Source organism: Phoca vitulina, unplaced genomic scaffold (genome assembly GCF_004348235.1).
Source record: "Phoca vitulina isolate PV1807 unplaced genomic scaffold, GSC_HSeal_1.0 scaffold52, whole genome shotgun sequence".
NCBI lineage: Eukaryota > Metazoa > Chordata > Mammalia > Carnivora > Phocidae > Phoca > Phoca vitulina.
In genome coordinates this window covers 8,113,490-8,130,312 of record NW_022589755.1, presented here as the reverse complement: position 1 = coordinate 8,130,312, position 16,823 = coordinate 8,113,490, and the positions used below count along the sequence as shown (strand labels likewise).

General features: G+C 59.1%; 2 protein-coding genes across 2 annotated transcripts; both read left to right on the top strand.

Moving 5' to 3' along the window:
- Nucleotides 1-984: 984 nt before the first annotated feature.
- CCDC9 (coiled-coil domain containing 9) lies at nt 985-14,185 on the top strand. The gene is given in 15 exon segments (XM_032388950.1): nt 985-997; nt 1,245-1,375; nt 3,282-3,386; nt 5,019-5,120; nt 5,316-5,564; nt 7,448-7,531; nt 7,624-7,746; nt 7,748-7,798; nt 8,647-8,828; nt 11,315-11,361; nt 11,476-11,608; nt 12,065-12,155; nt 12,242-12,482; nt 13,015-13,107; nt 14,057-14,185. Coding segments are annotated over 15 exon segments (1,749 nt in total). The 3' UTR covers nt 14,161-14,185.
- Nucleotides 14,178-16,581, top strand: INAFM1 (InaF motif containing 1). The gene is made up of 2 exons (XM_032388731.1): nt 14,178-14,262; nt 14,674-16,581. The coding sequence occupies exon 2, from the start codon at nt 15,740-15,742 to the stop codon at nt 16,268-16,270; it is 531 nt and encodes a 176-aa protein (XP_032244622.1). The 5' UTR covers nt 14,178-14,262; nt 14,674-15,739; the 3' UTR covers nt 16,271-16,581.
- Nucleotides 16,582-16,823: the final 242 nt, after the last annotated feature.

Here is a 16,823-nt window from a genome sequence, read left to right as displayed (position 1 = left end):
TACTTTTTGTTTCATAAGAAGGGAAAAAATAGTAATAATAAAGATTGACCCATTTGTAAACTTTTTTTTTTTTTTTTTTGGAGAGCTTATTAATGTATGAGGCCCTGTTGGAGGCACTGGGGACGTAGCAAGTTATAAAAAGAGAGATACAGGGGAGGAGACAGAGAACAAGGGAAGTAAGTAAGACATTGGGTAGTTCAGAGGGTGAACAGTAAAATGGAAAAATGGAGTGGGAAGAAAAAAAGGGATGGGAGGTTTTGCAATTTTCAAACAGGCAGCTTCAAGGAAGGCCCCTGAGTGGATCTAACATCTGAATAAAGAACTGAAGCAGTATATAGTGAACTTGGCAGGTATTTGGGGAGTTATAAGAAATTCAGTTGTATATGTAGAAAAGGTCTTTGAAAAGCTGTTAACAGGACCAGGGATTAGCAGGTACTTCCACTTTTTCCCGTTTTAAATCACAAGATAAAATTACCAGCAACCTCAGGGAATCCAGTCTGCCCACTTATAATTGTCAACACTTTTCATCAATTGTAATGATAGGTTCATTACATCGAATTTTTGGTTAATGAATGTAACCCCCGGCCTCTGTAACAAAATCCAGCTGATCCCTCTCTGAGCTTCTTCCAGTTCCTGGAATGCGCGAAGCTCACTCGCCACAGGGCCTTTGCACCAGCTGTGTGTTCTCTGCCTGGACAGCCACCACCTCTTACCCGGAGGCCCCTCTGCAAGGTATCTCCCACATTTCTGTTCCTGTTATTTCGCATTTACTTGTGCCTTCCCTCACCAGGGAAGGGATGGGGTCTGCCTTGTTCATCGCCTTGACTCCCCTCCTCTCCATGCACCCCACCTCCCCCAGCCTGGCACTCAATGCAGATTTAGAGAATGAATCAAAGATTCTATCGATTGAAAATTTTAAGCTTCTACAACTAACTCTAAGGTTTCACTGGCAGGGGGGTGAGGGATTCCCCACCAATCCCCCACATGAGCCTGGCAGGTCAGGCTTCCAGGAGTCATTGCCCCGTGCCTGGTACCTATTTATTGGAACCAGGAAAGAGGAAGCAGGTAAAGCAGGTAAAGGCCTGCCAGAGAGAGGATGGTGTCTCCTTTCCCTGGAAGGAAGTAATCTAGGCCAAACGAAGTTGAGCAAGCCTCCAGAATACCCTTGAGGACCACCTATACACACTCCCGCCTGCACCCGCGGGGGCGCGGCGCCTTTAAGGCTCCCGGAAACGGGCCGGCAGGACCGGAAGTGACCCTCTTTAGTTCCCCTCTTCACGTGGTGCGGGCGGGAAGTGACGCGCGCGGCCCGGGAGCTGCGGACGCAGAGGCCGACGGAGCCGGAGTCGCGGACGCCGCGGGGTCTCCGGGACAGGTGACCGGGGGAGGGGGCCGGGAGCGCGCCCGGAGAGGGCGGGGCCTGGCGCCCCACGTGGGGGGAGCGGGAGCGGGTGCGGGCGGGGCAGCGAGCAGCCGGCGGGGGCGGGGTCAGAGTACTCTGCGGGGGGCGGGGACAGGACGCCCACATGGGAGGTGAGAGGGGCCCTGGTGGGGCGGGACGTCGGCGGGTGGGCAGGACCCGGGCGGGCCAGGCTGTGGGCGGGGCCGGGGCGTGGGTGGGCAGATGGGGGTGGGGCTGAAAAAGTTGTGTCCGGGCTGGGGGCGGAGCCAAAATATAGCCCGGGGAGCTAGGGGCGGGGCCGGGACTTTGGCCGAACGTGCTGGGGGCGGGGCCAGAAAGTTTTGCCTGAGCTTGAAGTGGGTCCAGATTGTCGGCCCCGACTTGCGAGGCAGACGCGAGGGCGGGGGCGGGGCCAAAAAGTTGTGGGTGGCAGGGGGCGGGACCAGAGTACTGGCGGGGAATGCTGGGGGTGGAGCCAGAAAGTTTTGCCGGAGCCAGGGGCGCGGTCGGAGCGTTGGCGCGGAAGCTCGCGCGGGAGGCAGAACCTCGGCTGGGGCTCCCGGGGGCGGGGCCATAGTTTGACGCGACGAGGCGTGGCTGGGAAGCAGGGGGCGTGACCGGGAGCTTGGCTGGGCAAATCGGAGGCGGGGCCGGTGTAATAACGCGAGAATAGGGGGCGGCTTCAGGCTGTTGCCTGGGGGCCCAGGGGGCGGGGCCGGGGATAGGCTGGGAAAGTCAGAAGGGGGCTCAGATTAACGACGCGCGTGTGGGCGGGGTCAGAGGTCTAGCGGGAGAGGCGGGGCGAGAAAGTTGGTTCTGGCGTGGGGCGGGGCCGTGCCTTCCAGACGCGGTAGAGGCTGGAGGTTTTCCCTGCAAAGGCGTGCGCGGGCCGGGAAGTTTCGTCCGCGCCGGGGCGGGTATAGTATTCCCTGGGAAGGTTGAGCCAGGCCCAGGAAGCCTCGCCAGTGGGCACCGGGCCTGTTTTCGGAATCCTTGCGGGGTTGTTGGGGAAGCAGCGGTACCTCTCTCGGGATGTTGGAGGCGGGGCTGGGATATCCCAGAGCGAGGCGTGGGTCTAAAGTTTTCTCCCAGGGTCGGGGCAACCTGTAGGCATAGGGTTCGAGCTTGTTTTTGTGTGGGGTTATTTTGAACCGTTCCTGGGAAAGAGGTGGGTTTAGAGTGTTCACGGGGATGGAGTGGCACCAGAGTGGGCACAGAAAGGTGGGCCTAGAATCTTCTTGTACAGATGGGGGGGCAAGAGGATGTATCTAAAGCTCTCTGGAGATGGAGGCCTGGATTGAAACTCCCAGCACTGGGGTGTGGAGGCTGGGCTAGAATCTTCCTTTGGAAGGGAGCAATGTTGGATGTTTCCTTAAGCTGTAGGGTAGGACCAGAACTTTCCCAAGGTGGGTGCGACTCTAGTGTTTAAGTAGGGAATGGGTGGGCACAAATGTTTGGGAGGTGGTGGAATGTAAATTTTTCCAGGTAAGTGTTGGGCTCGCGCAAGAAGAGGGAGTGGGAGCGGGGGGCTAGAATTCTCTTGGGGGTGCAGCTGGTGTTGTTTATGTGCATGTATGTTTGAGAGGAGTCCCTGGTATGGGTGAGATGGAAGCAGATTGGGGAGGCATTGGCCTTAGTCCTTCTCTTCCCTCTGCCCTCAGGAACCCCCAGTGCTGTGTCCACATTCTAGAGGGGAAGTTTGCTGGGACCCTGGCACCACCTTGCCAGTGGAATGGTGAGATGGAAAGTGGGGTCTCGAATCTGAGCTTTGGGTCAGGGGGCTTGGGAGGAGGGGACCCAAGACTCAGACCCTGGATCAAATGGCGCTGGGTTGGGTATAGGTTTTTCTTACTGTTTCTCAACTGTCGCCTCTTCTCAGTCAGCCACACTGGATCTGAAATCGAAGGAGGAGAAGGATGCTGAGTTGGACAAGAGGATCGAGGCTCTTCGGCGAAAAAATGAGGCCCTCATCCGGCGCTACCAGGTGCCCTAGCCCCGCCCTGGGAGACCCCATCCCCTCTCCTCCCCGCAGTGAGTTTCCCTCACCTCTCCCTTCCTTCAAACCTTTTCATGGCTCCCCATCACTCTCAGGATAAAAGCCAAAGGCCTTAGCCTGCCATTCCTTCCTTCATTCCATCATTCCATCATTCATAAATGAATACTCACCAGGGTCTTCACTGCCAGGCTCTAGGCTGAGTGTGGCAGGGAATATAGCTACGACTGAGACAGCCCTGAGGTCATTCCAGACTTCATAGTCCAGAGTTCACAGTCCAGTGGGAGCACCGACCGTTCTTCAGGCAGTGATGTCCCAGAGTGGGCTGGGTTAGGCTGCAGGAGTTCAGAGGTCTGGGGGGCGCCCAGAAGGGGCTCTTCACCCACCCAGATATTAGGGAGGGCTTCCTGGAGGAGGAGATTCCGACACCTGAAGGGGGTGAGTTAGCCAGCTGAAAAGAAGAGCCAAACGTGTTTCAAGCAGAGGGAACAATTTGTGCAGAAACCAGGAGCTTAAAGTTGGAAGGTCAGTGGAGGAATGTTGACTCTGGCAGCCAGGCTGAGAATTTGGACTTTCTCTCGAGGGCACTGGGGAACCCTGGAGGGCTTTGAGCAGGAGCAGGAGCAGGAGCAGGTCAGAATAGCCTTTTAGGAAGAGCCCCCTGGCTGCTCTGTGGTGTTGAGTGGGAGGAGGTGATACCGGAGCCCAGACACCAAGGAGGAAGGAGAGGAGGTGCCCAACGTGGGACAGGGCTGTTGAGAGGGCTCAGTGGCAGTGGTGGAGGTGGGGAGGAGGTGGGAGGGGCCAGGATGCGGCCCAGGTCCTTGTCAGAAGTGCCAGAGTAGTTGGCGGGGCTGTTCCTAGAAGGGACCTGAGAGAAAGAGTGGGTTTCATTTATTCATTTTTCATGCATTCATTCATTTACTTTAAAAGAAAAAAAAAAGAATATCGAGTTTCTGGTGTGTGTCACAGATTGTTCTAGGTTTGGGGTATACATTAGTGAACAAAACAGCCAGGTACCCCTGTCCTCGGGCAGCTTCTGTTGCAAGCTTCAAGGCAGACAGTAGGCAAAATACATATAATGCCAGGTAGTGAACAAGAGAATGGTAGGGGAGGTGGTTTCTGTAAGCTGGTCAGGGAAGGCCTCTCTGAGAAGGAGACATTTCGGGAGCAGAAACCCGAAGGAGATGAGGGACTGAAGGCTCTCTGGGGGAAGAGTGTTCCCAGCAGAGGGGACAGTAGGTGCAAAGGCCCTGAGACAGGTCTGAGCCTGGTATATTCTAGGAACAGTGAGAAGGGCAGAGTGAGTGAGGGGGAGAAGAAGGAGAGAGGATGGGGGATGAGGTCAGGGTAGTCATGAGGCCAGACCCTGTAGGGCCCCGTAGGCTGTGAGGAAGCCTTTGGCTCGTACTCAGAGATGGGTACCACAGGAGGCTTCTGAGCAGGGGAATAGCATGGTGCTGGGGGAGGGGGGGGAGGATGCTGAAGTGACCAGCTTTCTTGCCTGGAGCTGAGGAGAGAGGCCTAGGTGGGGGCTAATCTTGGGGGACGTTCAGGGGGCTGTGGGAATCCAGCTGGCGCCGGGACCCCTGACACTCTCCTCCCGCTGATGTTTGCTCCTAGGAGATTGAGGAGGACCGGAAAAAAGCCGAACTCGAGGGAGTGGCCGTGACAGCTCCCCGGAAGGGCTGCTCGGTGGAGAAGGAGAACGTGGCAGTTGAGGCGGTGAGCTCCACACCGGGGTGGGGGACTCGTCAGGACAAGGAGGGGGTGAGAGTTGAGACCTGGGGCCCGAGAGCCCTCCCCTGCCTGCCGCCCCAGCCCTGCGGGCGGCCTCAAGTCTCCCAGCTGCCTTCGGGGCTTGGGTGGCCCAGTCTCCTCATCCCAGTGACTGTACTTTTTCTCCCTTCTCTTCTCCAGGAGAAGAACTTGGGTCCCTCTCGGAGGTCTCCTGGGACCCCACGACCCCCAGGGGCCAGCAAGGGAGGCCGGACGCACCCCCAGCAGGGAGGCCGGGCAGGCATGGGCCGGGCGGCCCGCAGCTGGGAGGACAGTTCTGGGGAGCAGCCTCGAGGAGGATCTGGGGGCCGTGGCCGGAGGGGCCGGGGCAGGGGGTCCCCTCAACTCTCAGGAGCTGGAGATGCCTCAGCTGCCGACCGCAAATCTAAGGTAGAAGCCCGGGATAGGCTGGAGTCGTCTGGCCAAGGCTCTTACTGTCTCGTTTCTCTTTAGTCCTACTCTCAGAGGGACTGCTGTCCCATTTGTCCATCTTTCTCAGCCCCTCCATTGGCTTTTTCAGCCCCTCCATCGGCTCTTTCTCTCTCTCCTCCCTCCTTTCCTCCATCCCCCTGACCAGGGCTTCATGCACTCTCCCTGTCTTTTTATCTCCCCTCGTTTTGCTCATTCTGGTGCAGTGTTTCTGTTCAGTACGTGTGCGCTTGCTCGCTCGCTCTCTTATTCTGTCTGTCTCGCAGCCTGGATTTATCCGTGGTGATCAGTGATGTTCTTACTGTAACTGCTCTCCCGCCCTGATGTGCAGGTCAGCGGGCTGGGAGGCTGTCTAGCAGAGGGCCTCAGGGCCCACCATGGACTTGGGGTTGACTGGGTTCGATTAGTTCCCTGTCCTTGGGCAGCTCACTTCCTTCTGGGAGCTTCTGGGTTCTCAGGGGAATAATAATCAGGTCTCAAGGGTATCGCGAGCATTCTGGGATATCAGGCATTGAGTGACTTTTTTACTTTTTTTAAAGATTTTTTTATTTATTTGACAGAGAGACACAGCGAGAGAGGGAACACAAGCGGGGGGAATGGGAGAGGGAGAAGCAGGCTTCCCGCAGAGCAGGGAGCCCGATGCGGGCTCGATCCCAGGACCCTGGGATCATGACCTGAGCCGAAGACAGACGCTTAACGACTGAGCCACCCAGGCGCCCCTGGGATATCAGGCATTGAAATCCTCAGAGGAAGCGCTTGAAGAACGTTACTTATGGATGTTTGTGATTTGTACACATTAAGCTGCTGTCCTCGAAAGACCTCAAAATACCATGGCTTAACCCAAGTGGAAGTTTATTTCTCCCCTGTGTGCTGAGCCCCGGGAATGAAAATGTCCTCTCCAGCAACTTGGCCGTGTACTCGTCTAAAATTCTGTTACCGTGGAAGAAGGGGAGAATGGATTGGGCGGGGGGGTAGTCACCTTGCCATCTGCCACGTTCTTACTCCTATTACTGGCATCACTTTTGTGGCAGCCGTGGCATGTCGGGGTCCCCAGCTCCTTTTCCGGGTTCAGTACTCCCCTAGCAAGATTGATGGCTGAGATTTATTGGAGTGCGAAGGCGAGGGGAGAAGGCGCAGGGGACGACGTCTGGAGGGGATCAGGCGCGGGCTCCCGAGCGATCTCGTCCAGTGTAGCCACACCTCATGGTGCCCTTACTTCCTCCAGCATTGAATGGTGAGGACACCCGGGAAGGGCTGTCTACCAGGGACTCCCTCGAGACCCCTACCTGGGGTTTTTATTGGGCATTCGTCATGTAGGTCTCCTCTGCCTCCTACAAACCCAAATTCCAGACCCCAGAAGGAAAGGCGCTCGGCAGGTACCATACCGTTGGCACCTCCAGCCGAGGCACCCGGAGCCCTCTTTATAGCTAACTGTTGCCCAGGAGCACGCCGGGAGCCGAACTCCCAGATGCCAGCCACGAGCCGGCCTTGCGAGCAGGCCTATGTACGGAGAGAGTCTCAGGCCTGCTGTGGTCATCCTTTTTTTTTTTTCTTTGAAGATTTTATTTATTTATTTGACAGAGAGACACACAGCGAGAGAGGGAACACAAGCAGGGGGAGAGGGAGAGGGAGAAGCAGGCTTCCCGTGGATCAAGGAGCCCGATGCGGGGCTGGATCCCAGGACCCTGGGACCATGACCTGAGCCGAAGGCAGACACTTCACCGCCTGAGCCCCCCAGGCGCCCCCGCTATGGTCATTCTTCCGCGCACATGCTAACATGCCAGGGTCGGGCAGTTCCCCCTGATGCCCCGGCGTCTCTGTCACTGTGTTCTACCTGCCCCCAGGAGTGGGAGGAGCGGCGCCGGCAGAACATCGAGAAGATGAACGAGGAGATGGAGAAGATAGCAGAGTATGAGCGCAACCAGCGGGTCAGTGCCGGGGGTGTCCCCGCGGCGGGGCGGAGCCACTTGGGCCCCGGTGAGCCCTCCAACCCCCCGCCCCCCATTCCCTGTGCCCGCAGGAAGGTGTGCTGGAGCCCAACCCAGTGCGGAACTTCCTGGACGACCCCCGGCGACGAGGCGGACCCCTGGAGGAGCCCGAGCGGGACCGCCGGGAAGGCAGCCGCCGTCATGGGCGCAACTGGGGGGGGGCCCGACTTCGAGCGGGTGCGCTGCGGCCTGGAGCAGGAGCGGCAGGTGGGTGCTGGTGGCCGGGGCTCCCTGGGTCGGGCCCCAGTCTGCAGCCGGTCTGTCCGTCCTGCAGCCTCCGTTGACTGGGGCTGTGCCGGAGCGCCGGGCCCAGCGGTGGCCGGGACAGCAGCGAGGGGTAGCCTCCCCTCCCCATCTTTCAGCCCCAAGCTGATGGTCCGTTCTTGTGGGGACAGCATAGTGCTTTCCTCTTACAGCTTTGTGGGCTTTTGGGTGATGTTCTCTCTCGCTAATGTCAGTAATGTTTACTGGGACCTTTTGAGTGCTGGAAGCAGACTTAGGTCCTGGGGCTGAGTTTTTTTTTTTTTTTTTAAGATTTTATTTATTTGAGGGAGAGAGAGAAAGAGCACAAGCAGGGGGGAGGGGTAGAGGGAGAGGGAGACGCCGACTCCCTAATGAGCAGGGAGCCCGATGTGGGACTCGATCCCAGGACCCTGGGATCATGACCTGAGCTGAAGGCAGACGCTTAATGACTGAGCCACCCAGGCGCCCACTGGGACGGAGTCTTAAGGCCAAGCCCCTGCCCTGGTGAAGTTGATTCTGGGGGCGGCTCTCTAAACGAACATACAGTAGGGTGTCAGGGAGTGTCAGACACTGTGAAGAAAAACCCAGCAGGGAGAGGGACTAGAGGGGGTTGCTACTTGAGAGAGAGCTCTGGGATGGCCTCTCTGTGGAGGTGCCACATGAGCAGACCTGGTCCCAACCTCCACCCTGTCACCTCCTCCTCCTGTGACCTTGAGCACGGCCCTGCCTTTCAGCCCCGCGGGCATGGGGGAGAGGCCAGGGTGGGCCGGCTTGGGGAACAGGGCCCTGACTGCCTGTCTGTGCGTGGGCAGGGCCGCCGGGCCGGCCTGGGTGGCGCTGGTGACATGACGCTGTCCATGACCGGCCGCGAGCGGTCGGAGTATCTGCGCTGGAAGCAGGAGAGGGAGAAGATCGACCAGGAGCGGCTGCAGAGACACCGCAAGCCCACTGGCCAGTGGCGGCGGGAGTGGGATGCTGAGAAGACCGAAGGCATGTGAGTGTCCCTCTGCTTGCCCGTTTGGCTCCTTGACCTTGACCCCGACTCACTCCTCTGTCTCTCTCTGATGTCCCACCTAGTGTATCAGGTAGCAGTTGCCGTGCTGCGTCAGAACCACCAACTCCCTGGCAGATAAAACCATTTCTTTTCTTTCTTTCTTTTTTCCTTTTCAAAACCATTTCTATCTCGTGTTCACAGGTCAGCCGGGTTTGGCTGATTCAGGCTGGGCTCTAAGCTGTGGGTCCAGCTGGGCTTGGCTCCCCATGCGGGCAGAACTCAGTTCTGCTCCCCAGGGGTTCATTCTGGGGTTCAGGCGGAGGCCGCTCTCTGGAGGAGTGCCCGTTCTGGCATCGGGGATGGGCAGGAGGCAGGCGGACACGCTGCCCGTTCTGTTGGCAACAGACCTGGCGGGAGACTAAGCTGCTCTCATCGGGGGTACTCTGGTGGTGCCCCGGCTAAGGGCATGGATGGAAATTCTAATTAGAGAAGGCGTGAGGAAGGGGTGACGGTGATTAGACCTTCAAACTGCACCCCTGCCCCCAACCCAAACTCCTTATCCGGGTGATACTTTTACCCTTATCTGACTGGGTCCCCTTTCGGGTCCCAGGAAACATCCAGTTAGTCCAACTTAAACGGAAGCTCTACCCTTGTGTTATTGACAGGAAGGCCAACTTCCGTACCAAAGAGCCAGCCAACAGCACTCTTAAGATCTGTGGCTGTAGTCATTTATTTTATTATTTTTTTTAGAGCGAGAGTGTAAGCTGGGGGAGGGGGAGAGGGAGAGAGAATCCTCAAGCAGACTCCCTGCGGAGTGCAGAGCCCCACTTGGGGCTCAATCCCATGACCCCAAGTTCATGACCGGAGCGATGCCCAACCGACTGAGCCACCTGGGCGCCCCTACCGTTGTTTTTATGGCATCCTGCACCCTTCGCTGCTTTGGAAGTTTTCATGCCAGTCACGTTTATTATTGGCGCTGGCTGGAGAGAGAGGCTGTTGTCTGTGCGCCCAGTGGTCAGAGCATTCATTGTGGATTGTGAGCCAAGCTTGTGCAAGTGCGAAAAATCCTTTGCACAGATACTGTAGCTGATCCTTTTAAGGCTTTTAGGGAGACGTTCTCAGGGTTGAGAATGAGAGTAAGTAATGGTGTCCTCTTGTGTCCCCAAGGCAGCCTGCAGCAGGTCTCATTAATGCACGTGGGCTTGGATTTCGTCAGCAAATTTTTTTTTTAAGATTTTATTTATTTGAGGGGCGCCTGGGTGGCTCAGTTGTTAAGCATCTGCCTTGGGCTCATGTCATGATCCCAGGGTGCTGGGATTGAGCCCCGCATCAGGCTCCCTGCTCAGTGGGGAGCCTGCTTCTCCCTCTCCCACTCCCCCTGCTTGTGTTCCTGCTCTTGCTATCTGTCAAATAAATAAAATCTTAAAAAAAAAAAAAAGGTTTTATTTATTTATGAGGGGGAGGGGCAGAGGGAGAGGAAGAAGCAGGCTCCGTGCTGAGCAGGGAGCCGGATGCGGGACTTGATCCTGGGACCCTGGGATCATGACCTGAGCCAAAGGCAAGACCCTTAACCGACTGAGCCACCCAGGCACCCCTGTCAGGAAATATTTATTGAGTCTCTCCTCTGTGTCAGGAAAGGTGATGGGGATACAGTAATGAACAAAACACTTCTGCCTTCAGGGAACCTAGACTCGAGTTGGAAAGGTGGACACTGACTAGATCCAGTGGCAGGTCACGAAGAACAGAGAAGAAGAGTATGGAGAGGGATGGAGGCTTTTGTTTTAGACTTTGGTGATATATATAATATGTGATGATTTTATTTTTCAAAAATATTTTATTTATTTATTTGACAGAGAGAGACAGCGAGAGAGGGAACACAAGCAGGGGGAGTGGGAGAGGGAGAAGCAGGCCTCCTGCAGAGCAGGGAGCCCGATGTAGGGCTCGATCCCAGGACCCTGGGATCATGACCTGAGCCAAAGGCAGATGCTTAACGACTGAGCCACCCAGGCGCTCCAATATGTGATTATTTTAGACAGGTGTTTAGGAGGGTCTGAGCTGAGGCCTGGAGGAGGTGAGGGTGCAGGCCACTGAAAGGTCTGGGGAAGTGTCCCAGGAGCAGCAGGTGCAAAGGCCCTGAGGCAGGAGTTCTGTGTGGTAGGTGACTCTGCTTACCTGAGGAGATGGGAGACAGTGATAGGAATTGTGGCTAGACTGGACGCTGGGGATCATGTACTTTCTAAATTTTTGTTTTGGGGTGTCAAATACTGAGTTTTTTCTTTCTGTATTTGTCACTACAATGTCATGTTTGCCTCTTGTCCATCACCTGATCCTGTCTGCCTTCTAATCAGGGACCCCCTCTGTTTGACCGTCTCTCCTGTGATCTTGGTTTTGACCCTGGCCCCCATCTCTCTCCCTTATCTTTCCCCACCCCTCTTGCCCCCACTGTTCCCCCAGCTACGTGCTCACCCCCTTTCTCTTTTCCCCAGGTTCAAGGATGGGCCAGCTGCTGCCCTTGAACCATCCCACCGCTATGGTGAGTGGGCGTTCTCGGTGGGGGGCGGGGGGAACGGCAGCTGGCAGGGCCAGGCATGGGGGTTAACTTTGTGCCATGCCCCCCATCCCCCACTCCTCCTGGGTTCTCTTGCAGATGACCAGGCCTGGACTCGGCCCCCCAAGCCCCCCACTTTCAGGGAGTTCCTGTCCCAGCACAAAGCTGAGGTCAGCCGCAGGAGGAGGAAGAGTAGCCGACCCCAGACCAAGGCAGCCCCTCGTGCCTACAGGTGGGGGCGCCCCGACCCTTGGTGTGTGCACACCCCCGTGCCCCCAGCAGGGCTGTTTGGCTCTATGCCTGGTTGTTCTGACTCCGCGGGGGCATGTCTGTGCTGTCTCGTCCCTGTCAGTTCTTGGCTACTGTCTCTCTGTGGGTCAGGCTCTTGTTTTGGGGGAGTTGGGGCCTAGCTCTCTAGGTAAATGCTTTACCTCCATCTCTCCTTTCATCTCCTTTCACTCCTCTTCTGCCACCTGGCGCCCCTCCATCTGTCTGTCCCTGACACCTGGGGACACACACCCACCATTCCCTCCTCAGAGCTCCAACATCCTGGACCCTCACCTGGAAAGCTGCAGCCCCTCTTGCCCTGAGTTGAATTTTGCAGCTTTTCTCTGGGGGAGGACCTGGAGGTGGGAGGCCCCTTCTTCTCATCCACCCAGGCCTCACCCCTTCCCTCTGTCCCCTCCAGTGACCATGATGACCGCTGGGAGACTGAGGACACAGTGTCCCCAGCCCCTGAGGCCCCACAGCCCGCTCCACCTGAGGAGACGCCCACACAGGTAAGGCGGGCTGTCCTCTCTGGGCAGGGGGCGTGGGGTGCTCAGGGCCCACCCCCTCGCCCCGACCTGCCTTGTGTTCCCCACAGCCACCCGAGACCCCGGCTCCTCCTGCCCACCGGCCCCCTGAGGATGAGGGGGAGGAGGACGTGGGGGAGGAGGATGAGGGGGAGGATGAGGAGTGGGAAGACGTGAGTGAGGAGGAGGAAGAGGAGGTCGAGGAAGAAGAAGAGGCTGATGAGGAGGAAGAAGAACCAGCCCAAGGCCATGAACCCCAAGAGGCTGAGCCCACCGGAAGCCCTCCCCGAAGCCGCACCGGAAGTCCCACCGGTGAGCAGGCTGACAGAGAGCGGTCGAGGCCAGAGGAGCCCCCGCCATTGCCCCAGGCCCCTGCCACGCCTTCTAGCCCCTTTTCACCCCCTGGAGACCACCAACCTGTGTCTGACTGGGGTGAAGAGATGGAGCTGAATTCTCCCCGGGATGCCCACCCGGCCAATGCCCTGTCTCCGGGTGAGGCCTGGCCTTTTGGAAATGCATGAAGCTGGCTGCTTGTGTGTGTGCGCGCGCTTGAGGGGTACACTTGCAGGGGGGACCGTCAGGGCCTGGGCCCCGGGACCCTGTGTGTCCCACCGCCCTGGTGGCTAGGGAGGACAGTCCATGTCTGTCTTTGGAATGCTCCTCCCACCCCCATCCTGCCCCTGCTCTGGGCCACAGAGCCCCCTCCCCAATAAAGAGTTCACGTCCTCAAATGATATTCCCCAAGTGTGTCCTTGAACACCCCTCACTCCCCCAGGGCCTTCTCTCTCAGGGTGGGGGGAAATTTGGAGGGGTAGGGGCTTGACTGGGCCTCCCCCTTCCCCAGGAGGTGACCAGCCAGCCCCTGCCTCCCTTGAGAGTGGGTCCAGCCTCCCAGGAACCCAGAAAGCTGAAGAGGAAGGGTCTGAGGCAGCTCCAGGTGGGGGAGTGGATGGGACCCGAGATGGCCTTCTTCCTTCCTCTTTTTCTCCCTCCGGGGCTGAGGGGAGGGTTTGGGGAGAGTAGGATAGAGTGGAGCTGGGTGTGTGGGGTAGCAGTGGACCTGGGGGTGAGGCTACAGTGCTAGGATACTGTGAGAGGAGCCAAGGTCAAGGGGGTGGAGCTAAGTGGAGAATCTCTGGGGCGCTAGGGAATTGAGTGGAGGGGAAAGGGGGGGCCGTGAGGAGGTGGAGCCAAGATGGGATTGGGATTTGGAGGCCGACCCCAGGCGTTTGGGGATGTAATCTAAAAATAATGGGGTGGGGCTAGGTTCAAGGGGCGGGGCTGAGGGCAGGATTAGGAATTTAAATAGGTCAAAAGTAAGAATCGGGGAGGGGTAGAATCATGGATTTGGCTGTGGGCAGGATTGGAGTTTTGAGGTCTAAGCAAGTAGGGTAAATTAGAATAGAAATGCAGGCCCCATTAGAATGTTGGGCCCAACCCCGTCTTCAGCTCCATCAGCGCAAGCCAGGTTGCGAACCAGGGACCTCCCCAGGAGCGGGGTTAGCGTTTGGGGCAGAGCCAAGGAAGATCTGGTCATCACTCTCGTGGGCAAGGGCAGAGAGGGACAGGTCCGATGGGGGGGGCGAATGGGAGTTAGTTTATGCCCGTGGGAGCGTGAGGGGGGCGGCTGGGGGGCGAGAGGACAGTTTAGGGTGATCTCGCTATCCCAGATGATTTCCTCGATTGTAAACAGGGTTCTGTTGGGGTGCATGCAGCTTGTGGGTCCCCTGCGAAGATTAAAGGAGTCTGAGGCCCATAAACCACCTAGCGCAGGGGGACTGAAGCTGGGCTCAGTTGGGATCAGAGGCGGAACTGGACGGGGGGGAGTGGGGTGGAGGGGGCGGGGGGAGACTGTCCCCTCCGCTGACTGCCCCTTCTCTCCCCAGAGGCGGGTACCGAGGGCCAGGAGACCGCGGAGATCACCGACTTCCAGAGGGTGCGTTTCTGCAAGGTGGTGGCGGCCGCCCCGCCACCGGGGGCCGCCCGCTGACCGCGCCCGCCGACTGTGGCCTCCGCTCTCTGCACTAACCTCCTGCCGCCTTGCTCCTCTGTCCTCTGCTTCCGTCACACTCCCGCCAGGAGAGGGTTAAATGTAAGGGGGGCGGAGCCAGGGACAGTGAACGGGGTGGGGCCAGGGCAATAGTCCAGTCTCCCGCTTCGGGGGCGCCGTGGCACCGGGAGGGCTGAGACGCCCCCGAGTTACCCACCTAATGGAAGCCATGGGGGGCTAGGTGCCGGTCCCCAGGCCTAGATTGCCGCCTCCTGGAGTTTACATCTGGGGCCTGGCAGATAGCCGGTGACTCTTCCACAGGACTCGGAATTACTCGGCCACCGGCCCCGTCTCTTATTAAACGCAGTGCTTCCGCTAACCTTTGAACTGTGTTTCTGGCAGGGCAGGCTGGGTTGCTGTGCTTGGCGGGCTTTTCCGTGGCGGAAGAGGCGGGAGGAAGGGATCTTCCTTCCTCCACTCCCCTGATACGTCTTCCCTCCCCCCCTCCCGCAGGCCTCCCCGAATTCCTGAAGACGCTGCTGGGAGGGGACTGAAGCTTCCCCGCCTTGATGGGGTGGGGGCGGCAGGAGGGGGTTAGTCTGGATTCCCAGGCTGCGCTCTCTCCTCCCCGGAGACCGCTCTGGATCCCATGGCTTTAGGGAGAGGGAGAAATTGAGGGTGGTGGGGAGGAGTTGGGGAAGGGGCGTGATTGGGTTGTGGGGCAGAGGTGGGGCTTCGGGGAGTGTTTAGACCTCAGTACACTAAGTAGCGAGGAGGTCCCGCCAGGGGCGTGGTTAGGATGCCTGGGCGGGGCCAGAATTCTGGTGGATGGCGTTAGAACACAGGGCGGCCTTAGATGTCGGATGGGGCCGCGTGAGCCGGTTTAGATGGGAGTTCCTAATGCGGGTGTGGGGTGCAGCCCTCGGTCGAGGGCGTGTTCAGTACAGTGCTAGAACTAGTGGAGTGAGGCGGAGGAAAGGGGTGGAGCCTGGACTAGAGAGCGTGAATCCAGGGAGTGAAGAGGGTGGCTTCGAATGCTAAGAGTCGAGTCTGATTCAGAGAAAGGCACGTTAGAAGCGGAGCGGGCCTGCGGCTAAGGAAGGGGGGGGGTCTGTGAGGCCCAAACCTCGCACGGCGGTGGGGCTCGGAGGCGGGGCTAGATGCCTGGGAGAAGTGTGAGTCGCGAAGGGGACGCGGTTAGGGCTTGGGGAGGAGGCCAGAAAGGGGAGGGCGGAGCTAGGCGCTGGGCGGGCTCGCAGGTAAGAGGCGTGGGCATCACCCCGAAGCCCGGCAGTAGTCGAAAGAGCAGAGAGCTATCTTTGCGGGCCTGGGGCGGAGTCGAAACACTAGTTAAGCCATATCTTGATAATGGTTGGCTGGAGACGGGGGAGGGGGCAGGCCCAGAGCCCGGAGGAGACCCGCCCGTTCGGGGGCGTGACCATGCCGGCGGGGGCGGGGTTGGACGAGGGAGCTTTAGAGCGCGGAGGCGGTCCTCCGAGGGGGTGGGTCAGGGGGCGGGCCCAGGGCGCGGGGGCGGGGCCTGCACGGGCCGCTGCGCTGGGCCCAGTGGGCTGCGGGGATGCGGGGCACGAGCTGCGTGGGCGGCGGCGGCGAGAGCCTGGGGGGCGCCGGGCTGAGCGAAGGCCCGCGGGGCCGTTGGCTGCGCCTCGCCCCGGTCTGCGCCTACTTCCTCTGCGTGTCGTTGGCCGCCGTGCTGCTCGCCGTCTACTACGGGCTCATCTGGGTTCCCACGCGGCCCCCCGCGGGCCCCGCCGGCCCGCCGCCCAGCGCGCCGTCCCCTCCGTGCGCCGCCCGTCCGGGCGCGCCGCCTGCCCCGGCGCCCGCCGCTGCCTCGGTCTCCTGCCTCCTGGGAGCCCCCGGCGGGCCGCGACCCCAGCTCGAGCTGCCGCGCAGCCGCCGCCGCCGCCGCCACAGCGACCCCAGCAGCCGCCCGAACCGCCAGACACCCAGAGAGACGCCGGAGGCCGCGGGGGGCGAGGACCCGGGTAACCCTCCCTTCCACCCCAAGCTGGATCGCCGGCCCTCGAGAGCCCGCGCCCCCCCGGCGGATGCTCCGTTACTCGGTTGGGCCCGGACTCCCTCTTCATGACATCGCCTAGCGTCTCCGGAGTCGTCATCCAGAAGAATGGGTGGGGGGGCAAGGGGAGCTGGCCCAGGGCCTCGCTCCTCTGCCGTCAGGCCGGGGTCCTCCACCATCTGGCCGACCCGGTCCTGACCTCTGCCTCCTGACACCCTCCGTAGGAGTCTGAGCACAGAGCCCACAGCCCACCGTCCTCTTCTCTGAATCTCCGTGTCCATATGTCCCCCTGCAATAAACTCCAGCCCCAACTGCCTGGTGCTGTGTTTGTTGTATTGTTTGCGAGATGTCTCCCCTTTCAAGTTTGTGAGGGGAAGGCCTTCCTGGCGTCTGATCTTTGTATCTCTTGCTCTGGGTGGGCTGGGTGGATTCTCCCCTGACCTGGGTGGGGGTGAGGGGTGTGTTGGGGGGTCCTTCTCCCATCGCCATCATGTAGTTTTGGGGGCTGGGAGAGGAGGCTTATCTGCAACAGGGCAGTTGAAGGTCAGACAGCGTGAAGGACTTCTCAGCTTTCTGTATCCCTGAGGCAGAAGACGAGTGTGTCTGGAGAGAAGCAGGGGGTCTT